Below are 25,498 nucleotides of genomic sequence, written 5' to 3'. Positions count from 1 at the left end.
CATCAGTGTGTATGCAGCATGTTACTGTTGTAGCTGCTGGAGGTGGAGCTAGTTTGAACTACTTCATATATATTTAGCTAGTTTAGTCCAGTGGCTCCCAACCTAGGGGTTAGGCCCCTCCAAAGGGTCACCAGATAAATCTGAGGGGTCATGAGATGATTAATGGGAGAGGAAAGAAGAAGAAACAAAATTCTGGTACATATATCTGTTTTCAATTTTTGGATGTTTTCTCTAGTCTTTGATTTTTGGTGAAATATTGGATCATTTGAACATTTACTAAAATGAAACCATGTGAGAAGTTGGTGGAGCTGTTAAGAGTTCATAGACAACTGAATGTGACCCTGACTACACACTGCTTTTTATAAGAAGTCAAAAGCCAGAAAGGTTGGAAACCACTGGTTACATCTTTAACGATGTGTTGTATTTTAAAAGCTTGTTATATTATCCATTATGTCAAATCTTCATCTGTAAAGTAGCTAAACCTGTCAAATAAATGTAGTGGAATAGAAAATACAATATTTCCCTTTGAAATGTAGTGGAGTGAAAGTATAAAGTAGCATAAAATGGAAATACTCAAGTAAAATACAAGTAGCTCTCCACCACTGTAAATAGATTATCAGCCTAAATTATAACCAGCAGGCAGCAGCAACAGCCATATTGCCAAACAGACAAAGCTGAATCAACAGAGCCAAGAAGACATCCACTCATGACTTGCATGTTAGCATAAAACAGCAAATAACTACTTAGCTGGTCACAGTTGCTGCAGCCTCATGCTGCCAACACAGACATGAAAACTCAGGTAACGCCTACCTGAAGTGGAACCAACATAGACAGCTGATGTGAGATTAAAGGCTGAACTGACTTTGAGGCTTGACTCACTGTTTTCAAATTAGATAATGTGCATGATTCATCTCTAATTACTGAAAAGATTTCTCATGATGGCCTGGCAATATTGATCTCACTTACTAGTTTATGACACAGAAACCCATTTATGCTATTATGTTAACACTGGTCAAGTTTGTTATTCTAAAATTGCTGTTTGTATGCAATGTACTGAGTTAGAGTATGGATCTAATGCTGTAATATTTAACTCAGATGGAGTTTGTAGACCAAACCAAGTAGGCCTATACATCTATCTGTTGGAAGTTCAGGTTTTTCTAACCTGCTATTTTTATACCTAGTGACAGTTTAAACATTTTCACCTCAAATACTTAGTCTCACTTTGTTGTGTATATGAAAATCACTCTCATATTTTATGCTATTTAAGTATTTTTGACTGAGCCCTCACTCTGCTCTCATGTTACAGTCGCTGCCCTTTCATATTTCTTCTGTCATGTGTCTGGTTGATACTTTAATATAACTGTTTTTCAACTTTCAGTTTAATTGTATGGGGATTTTATGATCATATTGTTATCCTTAGCAAAAATATTGTTGTCAAAATTCATGTTATCAAACAAGTTATAGTATTGTAATGTAAGTTTGTATATTTGTCGTACTATGATTATATATAGATATTGGAAAAATATTCTCTTCTTCCACACATTTTTACCATTGTGGTTCTTTTTCAAAACATTATAAGGTTGTTTTATTTTGATTTTTTGGTAAACTTGTGTATACTGTAGAAAATGTATTGCTAGAAATACAGAGACATTAGTAATGACATGCTGTATTGTGTGTCTACTGTTAGGCTTTATAGACACATTTATACAGCCCTACCATGTATCTGAGACAATATTTGATAAGAATCATGTAAAGTCAGTTCAGGTTCAGTTGAATCTCAGCTCCCCTTCTTTCCTATTTTATTAACATGTCTTTTTTTTTAATATCACCCTTTATCTTGGCAGTCGATTAGCAAAGCATAACAGACATTATGAGTCTTTCTGTTGCTTGTTTTCTGTAAGATTTGTCTGTTTTATTTTAACTCATTGACAATTACTGTATGCACATTCTCTTTTCAAAATTTTTGCTGAAATATTAATTTAATTTAATTGCTCCTCTTTCTTTTGTGTTGCTGTTCAGGGAGAAGCCGGTCCTACTGGTGCTCGTGGACCTGAGGGTGCTCAGGGACCCCGTGGAGAGTCTGGCACTCCTGGATCATCCGGACCCTCTGGCGCTTCTGTAAGTGATGCTGTGAACACGTATTAGAAAGAAAACGTTAACTTTGAAGTTTAAGCAAAAGGCTTTACTTAATAGGAAATACTTTTAGAAGGAAAGGAAATACTTTTAAAATTACATTTTAGAGTGCACAGTACTTTGAGGCTGTTCAAATGGGCTGTGTCAACAAATATACTTTATTTTTAACAACAGTCTTTTTTAAATATATCCCACTCTGTTATACTGGGTGATATTTTTCATTTTATAGATACTATTTCAAGCACTGACGGAACCGAGTTGTAGAGAGGCTGTTAATTATATATATACATATTTTAACATTTTTATCAGTCCCAGAATGATAACATAATCAGGAGCTGTAATGATTATTGCAGTGCGTTCACTTGCTTTATTTCTTTTTTCCCTCTACAGGGAAACCCCGGTACTGATGGTATCCCTGGATCTAAAGGATCAGCTGTAAGTATAAAATCCTTATTTGTCTGTGTTTCAAACTGCCACCACCTTTATGTGTATTTTTGTATTAAGCTATTTTACAGTAGAAGTGTACAATATGTGTTCCTCACACGTCAACAGAGCACTAATTTACAGACTCTACACTCTAACTGAACAGAATAAAAGCTTGAAAGTCAGTTTTAGGTAAACATTACAGTTATAGTAACTGTTGTCCCTTCTCGCTGATGCACTGTTAAAGTCACACTGATGTTACACAAGCTGTTAACTTGTAGTAAAATGTGTGATAACTTATTCTGGACTACATCCATTTCCATGTGCGGATGGTTGAGTGACCAGTCAGCTGACTAACATTGTGTTTCTCTGTTCTCTCTCTCAAGGGTGCTCCTGGTATTGCTGGTGCGCCTGGTTTCCCCGGACCTCGTGGGCCTCCTGGGCCTCAGGGAGCAACTGGACCTCTCGGGCCAAAAGGAACATCTGTATGTACTCACTGAATAATTCATGACTCAGAGATAACTCCTTTCATTGCAGTTGTGTTGGGTCTAAGTTTATTCCCAGTTCACAATTGATATCAGCTGCTCATTTCTAGTTCCAAATAATAACACGGCACTGAAAAAATAATCACAACCTGCTGCTTTCTCTCTCTCTCTCTTTGTCTGTCTGTCTATCTGTCTGTTTGTCTGTCTATTTGTTACTGTTTAGGGAGATCCAGGTATTCCAGGGTTCAAAGGAGAGGCTGGACCCAAAGGAGAAATTGTGAGTTTTGTTTTGTTTTCTTTTACTTTTCCTTGTATTCCTTCATTTTTCACCATATTCCACTAAACCCAGACATGCTATTTAGCCATATAATAAACATAAATAACAATCATGTTAAGATCAAGCGCATTTGAAATCAGCAGATTTTAGATATTTTAAATTACATGATCTGAAATGACCTTGTGCTTTCTCATGTAGTCTGATAGATACAGAACATATCAACTCAAAGTGATTAGCATCTCTTACTGGTGCTGAAATAGGTTTCCTCACATTCACTTTTGCATGTCCAATCATCACAATAGACAATATTTATTTCATTTCTCAAAAGTCTTTGAAGCCTTTTTTCGTCCTGTACTAACACAGTCTGTTATGGATGTGTTTTCCAGGGACCAGCTGGTCTTCAGGGACCACATGGCCCACAAGGAGAAGAAGGCAAGAGAGGACCCAGAGGTGAGCCTGGTGCTGCTGGACCACTTGGACCTCCTGGAGAGAGAGTGAGTGCTTTCAAATTTGTCAAAATCAGGTTATTTTAGAGCTTAATGAAATATATTCTGGTTGGCAACACTCTGCTACAGCACTGCCACCCAATACTGTATTGGTGAAAGTAAAACCTATGGTTTTAATCAGTAATGCAAATAATTTCAAGTAAATTCAGTTTTAATGAAACAAAATGATTCCTTGTCTTGCTTGGTACCTCTCCAAGCACCATTATGAGATTCAGTGACTAAAATATCATTGTTGTAACCATGACCCTGTCTCCGATGTGGTGTTTTCTGTGTAGGGAGCCCCCGGTAACCGTGGTTTCCCTGGACAAGATGGTCTTGCTGGTCCCAAGGTGAGTGTTGTCACAGTTACACTCATTCCTGAGAAGAGGTTTTATCATCGCTGTAGAAAAAGAAAATCTGCTCTGAAAGAGAAAATGAACAGTGCTGCATCAATAACATACAGATATGGTAGAGGCATGAAGAGATTAGGAAATGTATGCAGCAGATGTGTCAATAATCACGGGTATAAACCTGTGACTGTTGCTGCATATTGCATTTGGAAATTGCTGTTGACAATGATGTAGTCCAGTATTCTCGTTGGATTACTATTTGTCTTTGACTGTTGCATTGACAAAATTACATTTCTGAATCACCTTATCATGATGTTGTCACATACTGAAGGACTCATATTGCTTAAAAATCACATCTCCATGAAGTGCAATTCAATTTCCTTCAATTTGACTCCATAACCTTCAAATCCAACCATGAAAAAAACAACACTTTCATATTTCTGGTGCTTTAGTGTAGCGTCATCAGAACTTACAAATCTGTCTTTGATTGTAGGTTTTTGCAGACTTTCAGAATTGACATTATTCTGCTGAAGCACTTTTTTTGAGGGTTTTGAAAGTCAGCCCTCCAGGCATTTCACACAGGCCTTTATAGGTTCTCTGTTCTTCCAGAAAGTTAATCAGCCTTCACACAGCTTTAAGGCTCAAGGGATAGCATGCCACCACCAACCGACCAGCTTAACACAGAATGAGAGAAACTGCCCCAAAACGGAATATTTCCATCTTTAATCTTACTCCTCCAAGCTCATGTTCAAACTTTGATTCATTTAGTTTCATTATTGTTTGACCAGCTCTGAGCATAGTTTTTTTTTTTATTTTAAATATTTAGGATTTAACAACTTGCCCAAAGTCTCTTCTGGATTATTACAAACTGGAGTAGAGCGCACTTTCTTTCAGCTGGCTTTTTAATTTTAATGCAAATGCTGTTTTGTCTAGTAAAGATGGTGCCTTGATTATACTGGTTATAAGATGATGTATTATAATTTTGTTCAGGTCTTCTCAGTCTTGCTTTGGACAAAAATGGTATTGAACTGTCCCCCTAGAAGCTTTCAGTTTAACTGTAATCAAGCAGTGAGATAGTTTTCAGCACTCAAGGAGAACAATTTGACCGTAAACTCCTTCACTGCATTATCACAAACAACTGAAAAATATGCTTCAGTTTACATCCTTTATCAACATTTAAGTAGTGACTATAACATACTTTGTAGAAGAGAAGAAGACGTGTGTTTGGATTATGCATGTGTGAATATAGGGATGGAGTACCTGATGTGATAGCAATTTGAGAAAACCTCACAAAACATTTCTCAAAAAAACAAGAAATATAGAACTTTTGATTTGTGCCATATATAGTAACATAATTTAATGTATTCTTTGATTTTAAAAAAGAGCTCTACATAATTGTAATTTTTCATGAACAATTAAAAGAAAATAACATCCTCATAACATTGCATTCCCCAACATAATGTGTCACTGATGTATTTTTAAGTTTTTTACACAAGAAGTTACGACAAAAAAGACGTTTTATAGGCTTTTACAGCTAGAATTTTTTCTCTTAATGTAATAGTTTTAAAAGCACAGAAGTCATTTGGAGATCTATTTAACACTTGGGAATAAATTATTTAGAAATGAGGATTTTGGGATGACTTATAAGCATTAGTCATTCGTCTTATTTGACCTTGCTGTGGTAGAGGTAAATGCAAAATACATAGACTGAACATTTTACATAATTTTGGGAAAAGATTTCACTGAACATATTATTGACTCTGTTGTCCAAGATGACATCTCTTGAAGATAACTTCTCGCCTAATTAACTCAATCAAGTTAAATTGCACAAAATGACATGCACTTTTAAAATCATGTGCTTGATGAGGCACGTTATAAGTGAAGGGCCTGTTCAGGGTTCACAATGAAACCATATTAGCACCCTTACTGATGAATGATGAAGTATATAATAAATCACTTTTTTCGGTGTAAAGCAAAGACTGAAATTGCTGAAATTGACTGAAATTTTTGCTCCAGTTTCTCCATAACTGAATCTAAAGCTCACTGTGCAAGCAGCAGTGATACATGTAACTCCACCATGTGGCCATAAGGTGGCAGCATAGCTCTGAAGCCCATGATGCACCAGTGACCTACATGTCCCATATCGCCAAAGCCAGCATCTCATTTAACATTATCTTCCCCCGCACAATTTCATTTATACCAAAATGAATCTGCCAGAATTTAATCTTCTCATCTCCAGCGGCTCAATGAAACTCCTTCAGACTATTAAAAGGGAAACTCATTTCCTCTGTGGTTTGAGAATTGAAGTGTCGCCCCTTTACTAATTTGACTGAGTGACCAACCCCCTGTTTTTAATCTCTCTCTCCTAACACAGGGAGCCCCTGGTGAGCGTGGACCCTCTGGTGCCAGTGGTCCCAAGGGTGCTAACGGTGACCCTGGCCGTCCTGGAGAACCTGGTCTGCCTGGTGCCAGAGTAAGATCTTTACTAATCACATGTTTCACCTGTTTTACCACAGAAATGGGCAGCAAAACATGTATAAATAAGGAAAAATAAATTGATTATCAGATTGATGCCTGTGTATTATCACATTTAAAATAATTTGGCTTTGTTACCAGTTAGCCTAACTTGCTATGCAGGTGAGAGATGATGTCAGATGTCATCAATAATTCACACTGTGCTTTAAAATAGAAACTGTATGGTGAAGTTCAACTAATTATTATCTAGCTGAGATTTGGACCAGCGCTAATTTGCTGTTGTGGTACATTTCTCAACTGATAATATACTGCTTTCCTACAATAACAGTGTTAGGATTTTTTTTGTTTGTTTGTGTTTTTTGTTGTTGTTGTTTTGCTCATAAGAGTTTTGCTCGCTCCTGGAGAGATTTAATTTCCCAAGAGCAACACAAGTGGCTCTTGATATTACTGAATAATCACTCTGGGGCGAAGAAAAACAAAAGCAGTAAACCGAGTAGTAAACCGAGCCCAGTAACATCTGTCACCTTAAATGTTCTCTCTAATTCATATTTCAATTCTTAGTCATTTCCATCAGTAGGTTTCGGAAGTTTTGCTAGCTCCACACAGGCCCAATCAGAGGCATAAATTCAGTTTCCCACAGTGCCATATGTTTGTACCTTTATTCAGCATGTGTCTGTATGCAGATGTCCGATGACTTATCTCGATTTCGGTTTCTGTTCTCTGACAGGGCCTTACTGGACGTCCTGGTGATGCTGGTCCTCAAGGCAAAGTTGGACCTTCTGTGAGTGCATTTTTTGTAACAGCTATAATGTGATTGTTGTGTGATGGTAAACCATTAGGAATAATCACACATCATTTATCCTCAGGCAGCATTATGGGTTTTTAATATTACACAACCAGCAAGAGATTGTAATTTTAGCAATTGTGCTATTGACACGTAATGAATCATAAGTGGCTCATCAAATTGAATTGCAAATTACATTGATTTATCCACCAATCTACTGTACCAGCCTGATTCCCAGTAGTGTTTGTGTTTCAAATGAGCTAAACTGCAGAGCGATAATGTCTCATGTTGCTTGCTTCAACATTCACGTTGAACTTAGAATGAAAAAATTGACTGGCCTGAAAAAAATATATATATTGTTCATACCAAACACCAAAACTCTCCACTGGAAAATCCAAGTGATTTCCTGGCACCTCTTTTGCATGTTGCAAATCGGCCATTTAACTCATCTGTAGTAAACCATCAAAAACAGTGACAACAGATGCGTTGCAAACACTTTGATATGAAAATGAGAATTTTAAAACAGCGTTATGTTTTGCATTTTCTAACATACAACAAGTTTGCTGCTCAGGGACTGTATTTCATTAAATCACTGTAGCTTACTAACAGTGATTAAACAGTTGTTTCTTTTTTTTGATTGGCTGACTGAAGGTCTGGCATATGGTCAGACTGATTAAGATTGAGTGATTATTCGATCTATAAATTCTTTGCTTCTTGGCTTTCCTGTTTTACCCCTCTGGGGTTTGTTAGGTTTATTCTTTCATTCATTTCGGAGTAAGGGAGGAAGTGAAATTTTCAACTAATTGAGTAGCAGTCGTATACCTTCAGGCTATATTCGACATTTCTCTGCTACTCCTCTCTATTCCACATCTCCAGTCAAACACAAAGTGTGATTAAGCATTTTCCAGTGTCGCCTCCAGTCTTTGGAAACAGTTTACACGTCTCCATCAGTCCCATCTTTTGACAGCTACTTTTGACTCCTCAAAAATGTTATCATGATTGCATATATTCTGTTATTTATTCACTTAGATTATGTATTTTGATTCTTAATTTCTATGAAAAGCATTTTGGTCAACATTTGAGGTTTTTAAATGTGCTCCTTAACAAAATTGATTTAACTCTCCTCCACTAGGGAGCTGCTGGTGAGGATGGTCGCCCAGGACCCCCCGGCCCACAGGGTGCCCGTGGACAGCCTGGTGTCATGGGATTCCCCGGACCCAAGGGAGCAACTGTAAGCAACTATGCAAAAAAAAATTGAAAACGTGAATGAGTAACACAGTTGTGGGAATTATCTATATAGGAAAAATGTTCACCTGTTTCAGATTTTAGGCCAACAGGACTTACTACTTACTACTCTTATTGTCTTATTTGTCCTTTCTAAAATAACATCCCTGGATTACCTGTTCAGCAATACCCAGAGTACTGCTAAACCGTTTTATGCCATTTGATTTGCACCATCACATGTACCCTCTCTGCTCTCAAAATAGGTCCCAAGCGAATCAGCAGTGACCCTGTGATTAACTGCTGCTTTTTGTTTCTGTTGTGATTAGGGTGAGCCTGGCAAGTCTGGTGAGAAAGGACTGTCTGGAGCTCCCGGTCTGAGAGTAAGTTATTCACCTTTTCTATTTCCAGTAACCCACTGATAACATCGAAATGTATTTTACATGTATTTTTTCCTGTAATTTCAAAATACAAACATGCCTCTAAAGCATGAATTAATCAGGTGTGTAACATAGAAAAAACAGCCGCTCTGGAATATACAATAATAAGAAAATACTGTTTAGAAACCAGTTAATAAGTCATACTGTAGTAGAGTAGACTGCTTTCAGTCTCTGGATGTTCATGATTATTAATCAGGTATTAAACAGATTAAATTAAAACCTTTTTTTCAGATATGCAGGGTGTTTTGTAGTCTGTCTACTATGACTCACCATTGATCTACTGTTCAGCTTCCACATGAGAAGCATGTTGAAAAGCTCAATTATAGCTACAGTGTCAGATGTCTATCTAGTTAATAGCATCACCTTTGGCTTAAGTCTTGATATTTATCTATTTGTCCCCCCCTACCTCCTTCTCTTTCTTCCTCTCCTCAGGGTCTGCCTGGCAAAGATGGAGAAACTGGCTCTGCTGGACCCCCCGGCCCTGCTGTACGCATCTCTGTCTTCCCCCATCCCACTCCATATAGCTTTAACACTGATATTATCTTTCCCCTTTCTCAGTCTGTACTTAGAAGCCTTCAGTATCTCCATTTCCCAGACTGCCATGACGATAGCTCTGTCGGAAAAAAATAATCCTTGACACAAATGTCCTGACATTGTGAGATGGCATCACTGACTCAAAGACTTTCAGCCTGTTTTGAAGCTTGTGTTTCAATGTGGTTATTTAACCCGTATAAACACTGTAAAATGTAAAAACTCAATTACATGAAATGTTTACTGATATCAGAGATTCATAATTGGCATATTATAGTAATATTTCCCCCATTATCATCAACATCAAAATCTGAAATTCTTGACACTTAGTTAATGACAGAAGTTGATTGTGATTATGGATTATTTGTTTAGGGCCCTGCTGGAGAGAGAGGTGAGCAAGGACAGCCTGGTCCCTCAGGTTTCCAGGTGAGTCTGTCTGCTTCTACCTTTATTTACATGTTAAAGCTTATTTATAAATACAAAACTGTAACTCTAATGCTTTCTGTGCCGCAGTAATTGTATGACTGTTTTTCCAGTGTCTAATTTCCAAAAAAACATGGCACTGACAACCACTCAGTTTCTCTCTGGTATTACACTCAGCTTTGCAAATAAATCAGAACAGACTGACCTGAATGAAAATTCCCACATTATGACTGATACAGCTACATGTTTTTTAAGGATTGACCTGCTTTTTTTATTACTACATAAATATGGTTTAAAATAGCATGTGTTGATTTATTGCTGTACATGAATTTGTGTCATTTTCATTCATTTCTGTTTCAATGTTTTTTAAGATTTTTCTGTGTTTCCTGCACACAGGGTCTGCCTGGACCTCCTGGCCCACCTGGTGAGGGAGGCAAGCCCGGAGACCAGGTGGGTGCACTTCTTTGGTGAAATTAAGCTTATAAAGTCAAACTCACTTAGAGGAAATTCTAGCCTTGTGCTGTTATATGGTTGAAGAGGAGATGTTTAGTCCAAAAGGTTGTTGTGCCTATGTCATTAGAAGGACATTATTATTCGAATTCGCTTACAGCAACTGACCCTCCAGCTACCTTACTCCCAACCCTGACAGTGTTCATGTTCTGCACCACCATTTCACTGATACAAGACATTTAAATTCAGACCTGTGTCCTAAAATGAATGAAATAAGGAACTCTGCCTCTATCTAGGTTGTTCCTTTATGAAAGCATCTTAGTATTAAATTCCTGCTATTTATTTTCTTGTTTGTCTCACTGTGGATGGAAAAATGTAGCATCCATGTTCTCTAAATATATTAGAACAATCATCCTATAAATATCTGGCTCTCACTAATTATGTATTAGTCAGCTGGGTCACTACTGTACCCCCAATCAAGCATAACTAATCTATTTGTAGTGGTCGCACGATTACAGATAGGAGTTCCTCTTTTACAAACATACAGACTTGATTTATCAAATACAGATTGTGCATATCTTTTCTCCTAACTCCTCTTATTTTTCTCCTTCAAGGGTGTTCCTGGAGAGGCTGGAGCTGCTGGTGCCACTGGACCCAGAGTAAGTTGATAGCCTTAATTTAAATTCACTACCGTTTAGATGACTGATTGTCAGACATGCAGCTGATTGTCGCTGTGTCACTGTGCAGGGAGAGCGTGGTTTCCCAGGAGAGAGAGGAGCTGCAGGGCCTCAGGGTCTGCAGGGACCCCGAGGTCTGCCTGGAACTCCTGGAACTGACGGACCCAAGGTGAGTCCAACGTTTGCTCTTAAAACCAGAAAGAGGCACATTTTTAAACATTATCCCCGGAGGTGTATTTATGCCACTGGCAATAAAGCTCTGGCTATACCGCCAGTTTCTTAATATATTCTTATTGCATACAGCAGCACAGCAACAGCAGCATTTGTTTTGGCAGTAATTATCCCAAGTATTTGTGAGTTTCCAAGGTGGTAAGCCACCAAGATCTTGACACATCACGTCTTATTTACAATTAAATTAGTATATGACAGCCTAAATAATACCTACATTGCATAAATATATGGATTATACAGTAATTTGTCAGAACTGTATTGTGATTTGAGGAAGAGCTCAAAGCGGCTGCAATTCCTACTCTTGGTTTGTTATCTGGTCAGATTTTAATCCCAGTTCATAGGTTTTCCTCCCCTAAGGTCAGACAGGAGCGGATAGAGAGGATGAGGATTATAGAGCTGACTGAGTGTGAATATGATGGTGATAGATGGATGATGAGACAGTTGTGGAGGGTGAAGCAGGATTCTAAGAAAGATGCAGAATGTTTTGCTGCAAGAAACAAATTGTACGTTTACCCCCTTAAGTAAAAAAAAAAACAGTTTTAATATATTCACAAGCAGCTACAAGGCTGTGTGAGCCCTGTGGTTACAGCTTAACGATTGGAGAGTTGGTGTTTGTGTGTCTGATCTCCAGTCTGACGCTGCAGCAAAAAGCACTGCCAATAAGCCTGCCATCTTTTGACCAGGAGTGGGCCTGGTGGAGCCACTTTGAGAAAATCTAAGCTTGTATTTGCTTCCATTTTCTCTGCTTTGATATTCAGAACTGAGACTGTGTTATGACAAAACCTTAAAGAATCTAAAAGTAAAGGAACATGTGGAATTTGAGATATTTTTCATGTCTAACATTGACTGACTGATTAATCAGTTGGTTGTTTTTTCATTTTATATTTTACACTTTTGTATATAAGATTTGGTCAGGAAAGTTGGTAAAACTTTATTTTAATCCAGAGAGTGAACAACCTATTTCAGGTGGGCCACAATGTTTTCACACTGCTCTTTCAAGTTTTCCCAATTATGTGATAACCTTGAACAGAGCATGCAGAGACAAGATGTGTTTGGGTCTCTGTTGTTGAATAAGTAGATGCATTCTCACTCTGCGACAGCACCCTTTTGTGTTTCTGACTCATATCTAAATAAAACCAAAGTCTTAGCAAAAGCAATCTAAAATATGACAAACAAACAAAAGAACTACTTTGTTCCCTCAATTGCATTGGTAAACATATAGCACCTTCTCACATCTGCAGCAGGTGCTTACATACGTACGTTATTCAATATGCAGTGACCTGAAGAAGCTTTTCTGTCTGTGTCTCGATCCACTGCTGTCATTGCACTAACCTCTCTCCATTTATTTCTACTCCACAATAGGGAGCTATTGGACCTGCTGGTGCCCCAGGAGCTCAGGGACCCCCCGGCCTGCAGGGTATGCCTGGAGAGAGAGGAGGTGCTGGTATTCCTGGACCCAAAGGAGACAGAGTAAGCCACAGTATAAAAGACTGAATACTTAGACATTTAATATGTCGAATTGTATGTACTTTGTATCAAGTTTTATGCCTAAACCCCTGTCAACCCCCATAGGGTGACATTGGAGAGAAAGGACCTGAAGGTGCTTCCGGCAAAGACGGTGCCAGAGTGAGTGATTGTCTTCCATTTTATTTTTCATGACAGCTAATTGTCAGTGATGTCAGTGTTATACTAATTCATTGCGTCACAATTGTTCAAGTCTTAAAACTCATTTTGTGTTACAGGGTCTCACTGGTCCCATTGGCCCTCCTGGTCCTTCTGGTCCCAACGGTGAGAAGGTGAGCACTATATCATTTTTAAAATCTTTTAACTATTGGCACAGTGGCACAGAAATGTTTTTTGTTGGTATTTTTGTTTAACATATCTTAAATAGAAGCTATCATGATCCTATGTTTAAATACCTGCTTTGGCCTTGCATTCATCTTTGGAATCCGTTCATAATGTCATTAACTGTATATATCTGAACTTACTGTTTATATCTCAATGTGTGTTGCTGATGCAGCTGCTGTCTTTTCTTATAGGGTGAATCTGGACCTGCTGGTCCTTCTGGTGCTCCTGGTACCCGTGGTGCTCCTGTAAGTGTCACTGTTAAATCGAGGTTGTTTCACCCTGAAAATGTGATGCTATTATCGGTGTAAAAAAAGTTCAGATTATTAATTTAGTGCAAGTACAGCAGCTTGTGGTACAAAAACTGATTTCTTCAGTTTGAGGGAGGATTCCTCAAGATATCCTCTAATTCAATTCTCTATTCAATAGCAGGTTTTGCTTAAGAGACAGTCGTTTTGTAAGATTTAGAGATATTTTTAAAATAGGTTTTCTGTATTGATGTTGGAGTTCAGGAGCTTTTTCAGCAGATCACCCACTGCTTTCACTTTCAATCAATAAATAAACCTTAAACTATTTTCTGAGTTCATTCTTGCCTCTCTTCCTTCCTCTTTCAGGGTGACAGAGGTGAGACTGGACCTCCTGGACCTGCTGGATTTGCTGGACCCCCTGTAAGTAACAAAAACAACACTGACCAGTTCTTATTTCTGCAGAAGTCTGAATAACATGACCCCAGGGCCATAGACTAAATGTCATGACATTTATACATTGATATAAATGAGATATATATATATATATACATATATATATAAATCTTTATTTAAATATCAAGTCATACTTTAGTTGTCTTTGTGGCTTTTCTATTCAGTCATTAATATTTATGATTACACTGAGCTACTGTAAGTGAATTTTTCATAGATGATTTAAAGGAGATTCATTGTCAAACATGTCTCCAACGATCTGAAGCGACCTTATCTGAAGGACAGAAAATAAGTTGCAGCATAAAGCCAACAGCTTGGCTTTTTAAATATGCACACAGTATGTTTAGTGCAACTCCAACTAAAATGTAATATAATGTACATAAATTGAAACACAAAATTTAGCAAACTGTGTAAAATTAGTAATACAAAGCTGATTAGTAAAATAACAAGCACAGCAATTAGTAACTCCTCTAAAACTGACAATGAAAGAAATATATGATTATTGGATTATAGCACAGATAGGTACACAATATACAACTATAACCTCAACACCTTGATAATAAAATTACCAGTTAAAGAGCTTTGTGACTCCTTTATTCACATGATAAAAAAGGATATAAACCCTCTCCGCATGTTAAGTTACCTGGAAAATGAGATTCTAGTTTAACGGACATGTTCCTCTTTATCAAAAGAAGACATGAGCTGTGTGATGACAGACATCACCTGATGCAACTTTTCCTTTGTCAGACCTCTTTTCTTTAACTACTGTCTAGAAAGACTTGGATATCTAATTGCTTTTACCTCTATTTTAGGCCTCAGTGAATCTTTTTTTATCTTGACTCATGTATTGTTTCTTGTGTGTTATTCTGTGGGGAGAGATTAGTGTGCAGACAGGAGGAAGTCTTCTTATTACTAATTCATTTATTTCCTCCCAGAGACTCCGGGCAGACATCAAATAAATAAATGTTTTTAATAAGCGGCATCCTTCCAAATGGATTTTCATCAATGTTGTTGTGTCAATACAGTTTAATGAGTTTTTTTTAAGGGTTGCACTATGATTAATTATTGAATTTATTTCAGAATGAATAACGCTACAAGGTGTCAAAATACTTTTTGCTTCACAGCTCACAGACTGTAACATCACAGCTTATCACTACACAGACTGAGAATAGACGTCACAAAAAACATTAGCAGCTCTTCAAAAAACATAAGGGAGTGGAGCACACTGATTAATTTGCAGCCTTTAATTGTGCAAACAGACTAATGTTTCGATACTACTGGGTTTGACAGTAGTGTCAAACTGAGAAGCACCTGATTCAACTGCTTTTTGTTGGAAGATGCGTGAAATACCCTGTTTCTATTAGCATCCCTTATTTGATACATTGAAATCCAACTTCACACCTCTAGACTTGTAATTGTTACTGAAGCAATAACAATCCCAATCAAGTTTTCTGTGAAAACAATAATGAAAAGAAGAGGAAAGGTGAAAAAAAGCTCTTTTCTTTCATTTTTATGTAAATTTTTATGTAAATTCCTTCTGAAGTAAATTGCACACTTGCTGCTACTTTAAATCAAATCTTCAGTCAAACTTTTGGTGAACACCTGCCACTCTGGCAACAAGTGACATGATAATGCTAAATGCTAAAATATAGCATGACAATAGCACTAATAGAGAAGAGTCATAAAGTTAGTCAACTGACTCAGCGATATCATTTATTTTCATTTAAGTTTGCTAACATTAGCCACCATAAGCTAATGGTCAAACCAGACCAAGTAAAGGCTGTATCTGCAAAACTTTGAGTGTATTAAAATGAGCAAGGGTTTGTTTTATGCCTTGTTAATTCAACATTTCATTATTTACAGAAACAAGATGTAATTTTTTCTTTCAAAAGTTACATGGTCTTTCTTTAAACATTCCATGTCTGTTTATATACAGAGATAGATAAAATATCTTCCTCATTTAACTTTTACTTAAGCTTCATTGGTTGTTGTTTATGTCTAACATATTTAATAACTGTTTCTGTTTTTTCCACCAGGGTGCTGATGGTCAACCTGGAGCCAAGGGAGAGCAGGGAGAATCTGGACAGAAGGGTGATGCTGGTGCCCCTGGACCCCAAGGACCATCTGGTGCCCCTGGACCTGCCGTGAGTATCTCTCTAGGCTCTTTTACTCTGCTGCTGAATAAAACAGTCATTTTCTCTAGCTTTGCCTTAACCTTAAAACATGAGGGTTTATACCAAAACCTATTATACCAGCCTATTGAAGTTTTGAACATTGCATAACAGTTCAACAGACACTCAGCATTTCTTATGAGACAAAACATGTATGAGTGCACATGTTAAATGTTTGTGGTAGGGTTAACATCAAGCCAGAGTGAAAGCTCTCCTTGTCACTGATTGTGCCACACCAGGCAAAGCAACTGAAAGTGTTTTAAATAAGCTTATATTTTCTTCCATAAAACGTATCACAACTATCAGACACTGAGGTACATAATGTTTTCTGTTGCAGGGTCCTACAGGTGTTTCTGGACCTAAAGGTGCTCGTGGTGCTCAGGGACCTCCTGTAAGTGACCTTTTGAAAATGCATTTTTCTTTTGCAAAGTTTCTCACTTTCAATTCATTTGAAATATTTTGTCATTTTACTTTTGCTGTACAGTAGCACATGCAGAAACCATCATTTTGATTGACTATTTTATGGCATTACCTAACTTCATCTATCCACTCTCTTTCAGGGCGCCACTGGTTTCCCTGGTGCTGCTGGCCGTGTCGGACCCCCTGGTCCCAATGTAAGTTCAATCTCCTGGTATCTCAACCTTCATTCATCCCGCTGAGTTCTCATGTAAAATGAACATTACCAATTACATTTACCAAAAAGCAGTGTATAATATTGATACATCGTTTACATAGACTTCTGCAATAAATTAACTGTTAAGTAATTACAGGTAATATGAGAAAGATGAAAAATGAAGCCCCAGTTAGATTCATTGTTCATGTCACTGTGAAATTGGGTACAGGGGAGGAGGAGGAAACTGGGCTTGATTTATTTTTCAAAAGCACGTACCAGATGCAGCAGAACAGATACAGGAATGTTTTTCTAAATGTCACCTGACTTATTGTCACATCAGAAGCCTTTTTAATTTGCACCTGTTAAACACCCGCTGTTGCTGTTGCAGTGCCTACGCACTACCAAAGCAGCTTGTCAGACACAGTAGGAATTGTAGCTTGTTTGGAATATTTTTACAGACTCGCTAAGAGGAAGTGCATATTGTCAGAAAAAGTCTGATACTGTAAGAGTGCAAATAGGAGATATGTGTTGTTAGCGATTATTTAAAGAGGCACATACTCAAAATACTCAAAATAATAAAAAACTTAACCTCTGTGTGACATGTTGTTGTTTCAATAAACCCAGTCACCCAATCATGATGTTTGAATTTATATGGGTGCTTGTATGTGGCAGAAATTAAATGTGTTTGTAATGTTATTCCATGTATGTGATTTCATTTAATGTATGCATTGCAATCCTCCATGCATATCCTAGGGTAATCCTGGACCTGCTGGTCCTGCCGGCCCTCCTGGTAAAGATGGACCTAAGGGTGTGAGGGGAGACGGTGGACCCCCAGGCAGACAGGGTGACGCTGGTCTTCGCGGTCCAGCTGGGACTTCGGGAGAGAAGGGAGATGCTGGAGAGGACGGTCCCCCTGTGAGTTTGTCATGCTTTTATCGTATCCCTTCATATACTCAAGACACTGTTGGGTTTCTACATAATCTGTGACTTCTTGACCTTGTGGTGCTGAAATACCACTCCAGTCCTGAACATCCACACACACGCACATATTTAGCCACTCTCTCTTTCTCTCTTCTCTATTTCTATTTATATGTTAAGGTTGATACTCTTGTCAGTGCCCCTGACCAAGGCACTGGCAAAAGACCTGGAGTTGGTCCCCAGGTGCTGCATGGTGGCTGCCCACTGCTCCTAGTGTGTGTGTATAGGATAGGTCAAATGCAGAATATCAATTTCCCCATGGGGATCAATAAAGTACTTCTTCTTCTTTCTTCTTCTTCTAAGAAGAATTTCTCTCCAAACTGCACACATCACCTTGAAAACTGTCAAGGTGAACACAGGCGTTTGTTATAGAGAGAAGAAAATGATTAAATGTGTTGGTTTTCTATGTTTTTGTCAACTTTTACGAAGCTCTGTCAGCCCAAAGAGCCAATTTCATCAGTAATGGACAGCAGCCGAGCACACACTCCATTAATACACAGAGCTGTCAGTGTCCATCAGTGACTGTAATAGCAGACCAAGACATATGACAGCACAGGGCAGCGCAAGCCCAGTGACAGACTAATGACAGGACCCCGGTCTTTTACCTTGCCTACACTCAGCACTACACACACACCCATCATAAACAAATAATAATAATACCTTTATATAGCGCTTTTCAAAACAAGTTACAAAGTGCTATACATACAATTTAAAAAGACAATAAGCAAACAGGTAATAACATATTATGATAAAATACAACAAAAGATAATAAAACAAACAGTAAAATCAATAAAAAAGCAAGTCCAAATCAGTGAGTTTTTAAAAGTGACTTAAAAGAAGACAATGTGTTAGCTTCCCTGATTTCCTCCAGCAGGTCATTCCACAACTGAAGAGCAGAAAAGGCCCGGTCACCTTTAGTTTTAAGGTTTGACCAAGGAATGGCCAGGAACCTGACCCACCAGAGGATCTCAGGTTGCATTCAGGCTCATAGGAGGTCAGGAGATATGCCATATATTCTGGAGCTAACCCTCTATGAGCCTTAAAAGTGATCACTAAAATTTTAAAATCCACCCCAAGATGGACTGGGTTGAAGGGATTATAAAAGCGATGTGATGTGTTCTCTCCTGTTGGACCTGGTTATGAGTCTGGCTGCAGCAATTTGAATCAGCTGAAGTTTAATGAGGTTTTGTTGTGTGGTGCATGAGAATAGTGCATTGCAGTAATCTAACTGGGATGAAATTAATGCATGAATTACTGTTTCTAAGTTCTAAGTTTAACTGCAGACAATTTGATGCCATCTAGTTATTGATATCTGCAATGTATGTGTGGAGGTTGTTTAAATGATTGGTGTCATCAGTGTCAAAGGAGAGATATAATTGTGTATCATCAGCTTAGAAATGATAACTGATTTTGTGTTTTTTAATAATATGACCAAGTGGTAGCATGTAAATGGAAAATAGTAAGGGCCCAAGAACGGATCCCTGCGGAACTCCATGTGCTGATTGATAGTTCTCACTTTGCACACAGAATGACCTTCCTGAAAGATAAGAACAGAACCAATCTAAAACCTGAAATGCCCACCTAATTTTCAAGACTTTCAATTAAAATATTATGATCAACAGTGTCAAAACCTACAGACACATCCAACAGGAGTAATACAGTGTGTTGACCAGAGTTAGCTGCTAAGGAGTGCATTTTCTGTGCTGTAATCTGCCCTTAAACCCGACTGAAATACCTCAAAGAGACCATTACCATTCGTGAAAGAATTTATCTGACCTTTGTAAAGAATGGCAGTTTTGAGATTAGCCGGAAATGATTAAGAGTATCTGGGTTTAGTGTGGGTTTTTTAAGGAGAGGTTGTACTACTGCTGTTTTAAAACAATCAGGAACAAGACCAGAGGAGAGTAAAGATTTGAATGAATCCAGAAATTGACAGGTTATGACAAGGGCTTCTTTAAGGAAATGGGTAGGAATGAATCAAAGGTAGAGTTCTTCATTTTGCCAGTGGTCTCAGTTTCATTTTCAATTGTTAGTTTATCAAAGGAAGTTAAAGTACAGTTGAAGCTAGGAGGAGAGGGTTCAGTGACAACAAATTAAATGTTGTTTCTTATGTTTTTGATTTTGTCAGAGAAAAAAAGATCAAAACGATTCACATTTGTCAGTTGATGGTTCAATAACAGCAGGGGGTGGACTTGATGTGTGACTCACAACGTTGAAGAGGAGTCTGGGGTTAGATCTATGTTTATTAATGAAGTAATTATCATACTCTTCTCTGGCCATTTTCACTGCTTGATTAAAGGTCTTCATTAGATCCCTCAGAGTCTGCAAGTCTACAGGCTGTCTAGAACTCCTCCATTTTCATTCAGAATAAGAGATCTGATGTCATTAGTTAGCCAGGGCTGAGGTGTGATATTGGGTTTTCTAGCTCTTAAGGGAGCCACAGTGTCCAGAATAATAGTACATTAGAGCAGTTCATTAATTTCATTTATAAAACCAGATGATTTTGGTGGTCTGTATACTATTATACACAAAGTTTCCAAGGAACCTTTTAAAAGAAAGATGCTGAAAGGATGAAAATATACCAAAGTCAATCATCGAGCATTTAAAGCAGTTTTTATAAAACACTGCCACTGCACCTCCCCTCCCTGAGGCTCTAGACTTGTTTAAATAAGATTAGATGATGGATCAACCAGTGGCACAGTGTCATCTATTGCCAATCAGGACTCAGTAACCATAAAAGTCAAAATTATAGGAAGTAATAAAATCATTGCAAATAAATGTTTTGTTCCCTAATGATTGTACATTAAGGAGGCTGAAGTTAATGGGCAAAGGAGGAGAGCAAGGTGCTAAATTGGGCTGGCATTGAATATGATTTAGAACTTTATGATTGGCAGATCTGTAGGAGGGAGGGTTGTAGGGCCTGTGATTTATAATTACTGGTATATTGGCTGTTAGTCAATTATCAGATAATGACAAGCCCCGTCGAGATAATGACATATTACAGATGATTGCATACTGAAACAGAAAAATAGCTGCAATGTCAAGTCAAGACCTTTCCCACCTATAGATTACATGTATGAAATCTTGAACTGTGCAACACATCAAAGTCTGTGTCAGCTCAGTTGTGCGTCTCAGGTGTCACTTCAAGCCAGGCGTTTATTGTGAGCAAGGGTTAAGAGAGCTTTCACCGTGTGGCAGATTGGACTGGGGTGGTGTCGATGAAAGTGGACCAGAGGGAGGTGATGGAGAGATCGATTTTCATCTGTGATGCTGCAGTTGGGAGCTGTAAAATCCTAGGTGGAACAAAATGACAAAAGATATAAATCAGAAATCTTTGCAAAAGTAAAGAAAGAGAATGACTGAAACAGAATAGCATAGAATCAAACTTACTGAAACATGACCATAAAGATGGCTAGCTTTATATTGTGTTGTATTAAGTACGTGTCAACAAAGAATAACACTTGCTGACCTAAGAAATGGTTGTTCCTTTTGTATTAAATACTGTACTGATGATAAGCACTATTTAAAGAAATAGTTAAACATTTAGGGAAATACTCATATTTGCTTTCGTGCTGAGAGTTAGATGAGAAAACCGATAACACTACAGTGAAAGTTGGAGCCAGCAGCTGATTAGCTTAGCTTAGCATAAAGACTGGAAATCTGGGGAAACAGCTAGCCTTGCTCTGTCCAAAGGTAAAAAAATCTGCCTGTAATTACTCACGTTTTTATTTATTTAACTCTAACTCACTTTTTAATTTCATTACTTTTGGTTCTGATTATGGGGGCTATGTGAGTTATTTCTGTTCTATATTGAGTCTAAAAGTAATAGATTATTTCATTAATTAAAAAATGAAAAAACAACAATTATTAAACACTACTGAATGATACAATCTTGACCATTGATATATTTAGCACACATTATTTTTGTTTTCAGCCTCTTTTTTTTCTCCTCTCAGGGTCCCCCAGGTCCTTCAGGTCCTCAGGGTTTGGCTGGCACACGCGGTATTGTGGGTCTACCTGGACAGCGTGGTGAGAGAGGTTTCCCTGGTCTGCCTGGACCTTCTGTAAGTATCTCAATCATCACCTAATCAAATGATATAATTCACACATTAGGGCTGCAACTAATTATTATTTTCACCATCGATTAATCTGTTGGTTTATCTATTTTTAATTAATTATTTAGTCCATGAAATGTCAGAAAATAAAGAAAAATGCCCATCCTAGTTTCACAGAGTCAAAGGTGTCTTTAAATTGCAGTCCAAAACCAAAATATGTTGAATTTCTAATTTCATTACACTAAGGAGAACAGCCAATGCTCACTTTTGAAAAGCTTGAGCAAGAAAATCATTGGCATTTTTGCTTCATAGGTAATTAGTCGAAATTGTTGTCTATTAATCTTCTTTCAATCAATGCATCATATCAGCACTTGTATAAATGCACTGAAATAAATCTCAGATTGGTAGTATGACTCTTAGTGCAACGTTATATGGTATATCTCTTTGCGAAAGGGAGGATTAGTAAAGCATGGAGTTCAGTTTCCTGCTACACCTTTCCAACATGAGATGTTTCTCTTTCACAGCTGCCAGTAAAATAGTGTTTGTAAACCTTAAATAACAAAACAGGCTGTTAATAAAATAAGTATTCATGAATCTGCCTTCATTGCATAATACCTAATGTTTTGTCACTCAGTGCACACAAAAGTACAAGAGAACATTGGCAGCTTCTGGACTGTCATTCTGCCGTGTCCTAATCGGATCACAATCAAATCAGGATGTCACATGAGCCAAGGCTTTTCTCCATTTGATTCCATGTGATGTACAGTACGACATGTGACAGGAAGGCTCCCCTGCTTTCATCTCACACTTTTTGATCTGTGACATGAGCCAGATCCCCTACATACAACATCTCATTGGGCATGTCCTTACCATTTAATTATTCATCAATATGCATGAAAGGGATGCCAAGAAAGCAGCGGCGATGCCAAACTCAGCAAGGAATGTTTCAAGCAGAGAATATGCGTCACGGAAGTCTCAACAGCAGATACAGTTTTCTGTGACATCCTGTAGTTTTCCTCAAGTGTGGTCTCTATGAGGGCAGCACATGAGTTTTAACAGCTTTACTGAAACCAGTATTTCTGGATTGAAGCTGCTCTTTGTCAATATTTTGTCGTAAGTTATACTGTATAGTCTAAATTTGACCTATTTTCATTCAAATACATATAACATTTAATTATATTTTCAGCCTGGCCATCTGATAGTTTTCAGGTCACACATTGTATGTTTCAAGTCGGTAACGTCCTTTACTAGGACATCAACATGAACCCCTCTTACTATACACCTGGCTGGATGAACACACCATTCACAGTGCTGCAATTGTTTCTTTGCTTCTAATGTTCAAACTTCTTATTTGCATTTCATATTATATGCATTGTATTAGAGCAGAAACGATTAATCAATTAGTTGATCGTCAGAAAATGAATAGCCATCTATTTTGATAATCAAGGAATTGTTTTGAGTCATTTTTTGAGAGAAAATTTCAAAAAATGTTCTCTAAACTAAATATCTTTAGGTTGCAGACTGTTTGTCGGGACAAAAAGAGATAATTGAGGACATCAGACATTTTGTTGACCGAACAACTAATTGGTTAATTGAGAAAATAATCTACAGATTGATCGATAATGAAAAGAATCCTTATTTGCAGCCTATGTGTTGATCCGACTGGGATCAAAATGTTGTCCATTTAAATAAATGCTGTGGTTTGGAGTCAGTGCGCAGGTGATGCTTTTTCACTGATGTAAAAAACTTCTGTAGAAACTTCTTTAAAATTATTGACCAAAACCAGCTTCTAAATAAATTTAAGGACATTAATAGGCCAAGCATTCAGAAAAACATGCTGCATTTTATAGCCACAATGCCTAGTTTAATAGCTGTTAACAAGGTCAAAGCATCTTTGCTGATTGATCCAGTACCTAGAGTATGTGACTGGTTTAATTCAGCTCCAGAGCGTTTGTTTTCAGACTTGAATTTTGCAGCTGAGTTTTCAAAATTTATGTTTTTAAAATTAATTTTATGGTTGTCATCATGGGAAAAACCTCTGAAATAGATGTCGACCATCAGATTTCCATGCTGTCACTACAGTTATGTTAGCAGGTCTTAAAGGCAGGATTAAGCAGGTTTCACTGCTGATTTAACAGAATGCCACCAAAGAAGCTTGTTGAATAAATGATAATCAGATAATGTCCTCATTTCCATCTGAAGACTTACCTGCATACAAATTTAGAGGCTATTATCAGGCAATAGTGTGGATTGATAGTGATCTAAGCCCATCTGTGTTCACTGGAATGTCTCCAAAAACAACGATTCACCGGGACATTAGAGTGAATATATCATTACATAAGTGTCACATGATGAGTTGTATGTCTAGGTAATTCATGATGTCACTTGTGTAGTAATGAGTCCTCTCCTCTCAGGGTGAGCCAGGAAAACAAGGAGCTTCTGGTGGCCCCGGAGACCGTGGACCCCCTGGACCTGTTGGACCACCTGGACTTACTGGACCAGCAGGAGAGCCTGGCAGAGAGGTCAGAAAATGGCCAACACACAGCATGTTTTTGTATACATCTGCCAGCTTATATTTAGTCCAGTGGCTCTTAACTCTTTATATTCAATTACTGAAATTGCAGAATTTTGGTCTGGAGGCCAAGTCCGTTAAATTTCACTGCTATTTTCGTCATGTATCTATTTGCTTTGTGTTTACACATAATTATTAATGAGTTTTGTTGGGTTCATTATAAAGCTGGTCAGTATTCAATTGGACATCTTGCTTGGTGGAGGTGTATGCTATTGACATCTAATCTATATAAACATCTAACATTAAATCTTTCTGTCTGACAGGGCAACCCCGGATCTGATGGACCTCCTGGTAGAGATGGTTCTCCTGGAGTCAAGGTGAGAAATACAGAATCCTTTAAAATAGAATAAAAGAGACACACACTAGTAGGTGAATGTGTCTGTTGTGTTGTGTCTGTTGCGCTCAGGTGACCTATTTCAGTCCTCAGTGCTGAAGGATGTGGCTGTAATTACAAATTGCTTTACCTGTTTATTCAAGGCTCCTTTATCAAGTATGCTATTGCTCAGGTTAAGGATTATGTTTTATGATTATTCTTCATGATGTTTTACAAGCGACTTTGTTAGACATGATGTGAAACTGCCTGTAGAATGAGGGTTTGATGATCCATTGTTTACTATAACTGTTAGACAATAGTACTTTCTGCTTGACTCACCTTTTTGCTTTCTGCTCAGTGTTTAATTGCATTTTAATTAAATATCTGCTGCCATATACGTTTTCTCATAGCAGATATTTAGATTTTACACAATATGGGTCCATTTTATTTTAACATTGCAGTCAATGATCCTGTGTTTGTAGCTTCTCTGTCGTGACCGTTTGTGCTCTTTGTGCTGCAGGGTGACCGTGGTAACACTGGTCCAGCTGGTGCTCCTGGTGCTCCAGGTGCTCCTGGTGCTTCTGGCCCAGTTGGTCCCACAGGCAAGCAGGGAGACCGAGGAGAGTCTGTGAGTAGCAACTCTAACACAAGTGAAACTTTTTTAAAAAAACAGGATATTGTTTTCTAAATTCAACTGGGTGTTTCAAGAAATAATGCAGCTAAGTAAGTAGTGATATTTGTTAGGTACTGTTAAGTAAAGAGATTTATAAAAGGCGGATGTTTCACCTGCTGGAAATTAGCATCCTGTCTGATAGCTGAGAGGATGTCTCAAGTGTTTCATCAACCCTGAGTGACAGACCTGTGGTTA

The 25,498-nt window shown here is 37.9% G+C and overlaps 1 protein-coding gene across 2 annotated transcripts in view; it reads left to right on the top strand.

The window, feature by feature from the left end:
• The window catches only part of col2a1b (collagen, type II, alpha 1b), a 53,490-nt gene that overhangs the window by 21,656 nt on the left and 6,336 nt on the right, over positions 1-25,498 (top strand). For both annotated transcript variants that reach the window (XM_067586893.1, XM_067586895.1), the window contains 28 exons: positions 2,020-2,118; positions 2,524-2,568; positions 2,943-3,041; positions 3,265-3,318; positions 3,705-3,812; positions 4,100-4,153; positions 6,528-6,626; positions 7,356-7,409; positions 8,545-8,643; positions 8,963-9,016; positions 9,506-9,559; positions 9,977-10,030; positions 10,424-10,477; positions 11,092-11,136; positions 11,225-11,323; positions 12,748-12,855; positions 12,958-13,011; positions 13,128-13,181; positions 13,425-13,478; positions 13,845-13,898; positions 15,965-16,072; positions 16,437-16,490; positions 16,660-16,713; positions 17,466-17,627; positions 21,647-21,754; positions 24,160-24,267; positions 24,581-24,634; positions 25,151-25,258. In XM_067586893.1, the coding sequence (XP_067442994.1) occupies positions 2,020-2,118; positions 2,524-2,568; positions 2,943-3,041; positions 3,265-3,318; positions 3,705-3,812; positions 4,100-4,153; positions 6,528-6,626; positions 7,356-7,409; positions 8,545-8,643; positions 8,963-9,016; positions 9,506-9,559; positions 9,977-10,030; positions 10,424-10,477; positions 11,092-11,136; positions 11,225-11,323; positions 12,748-12,855; positions 12,958-13,011; positions 13,128-13,181; positions 13,425-13,478; positions 13,845-13,898; positions 15,965-16,072; positions 16,437-16,490; positions 16,660-16,713; positions 17,466-17,627; positions 21,647-21,754; positions 24,160-24,267; positions 24,581-24,634; positions 25,151-25,258 (2,151 nt within the window). The remainder of the gene's footprint in view (positions 1-2,019; positions 2,119-2,523; positions 2,569-2,942; positions 3,042-3,264; positions 3,319-3,704; positions 3,813-4,099; positions 4,154-6,527; positions 6,627-7,355; positions 7,410-8,544; positions 8,644-8,962; positions 9,017-9,505; positions 9,560-9,976; positions 10,031-10,423; positions 10,478-11,091; positions 11,137-11,224; positions 11,324-12,747; positions 12,856-12,957; positions 13,012-13,127; positions 13,182-13,424; positions 13,479-13,844; positions 13,899-15,964; positions 16,073-16,436; positions 16,491-16,659; positions 16,714-17,465; positions 17,628-21,646; positions 21,755-24,159; positions 24,268-24,580; positions 24,635-25,150; positions 25,259-25,498) is intronic.

This window comes from Thunnus thynnus, chromosome 4 (assembly GCF_963924715.1).
Source record: "Thunnus thynnus chromosome 4, fThuThy2.1, whole genome shotgun sequence".
Classification (NCBI taxonomy): domain Eukaryota; kingdom Metazoa; phylum Chordata; class Actinopteri; order Scombriformes; family Scombridae; genus Thunnus; species Thunnus thynnus.
This window is presented reverse-complemented; position numbering and strand designations above follow the sequence as displayed.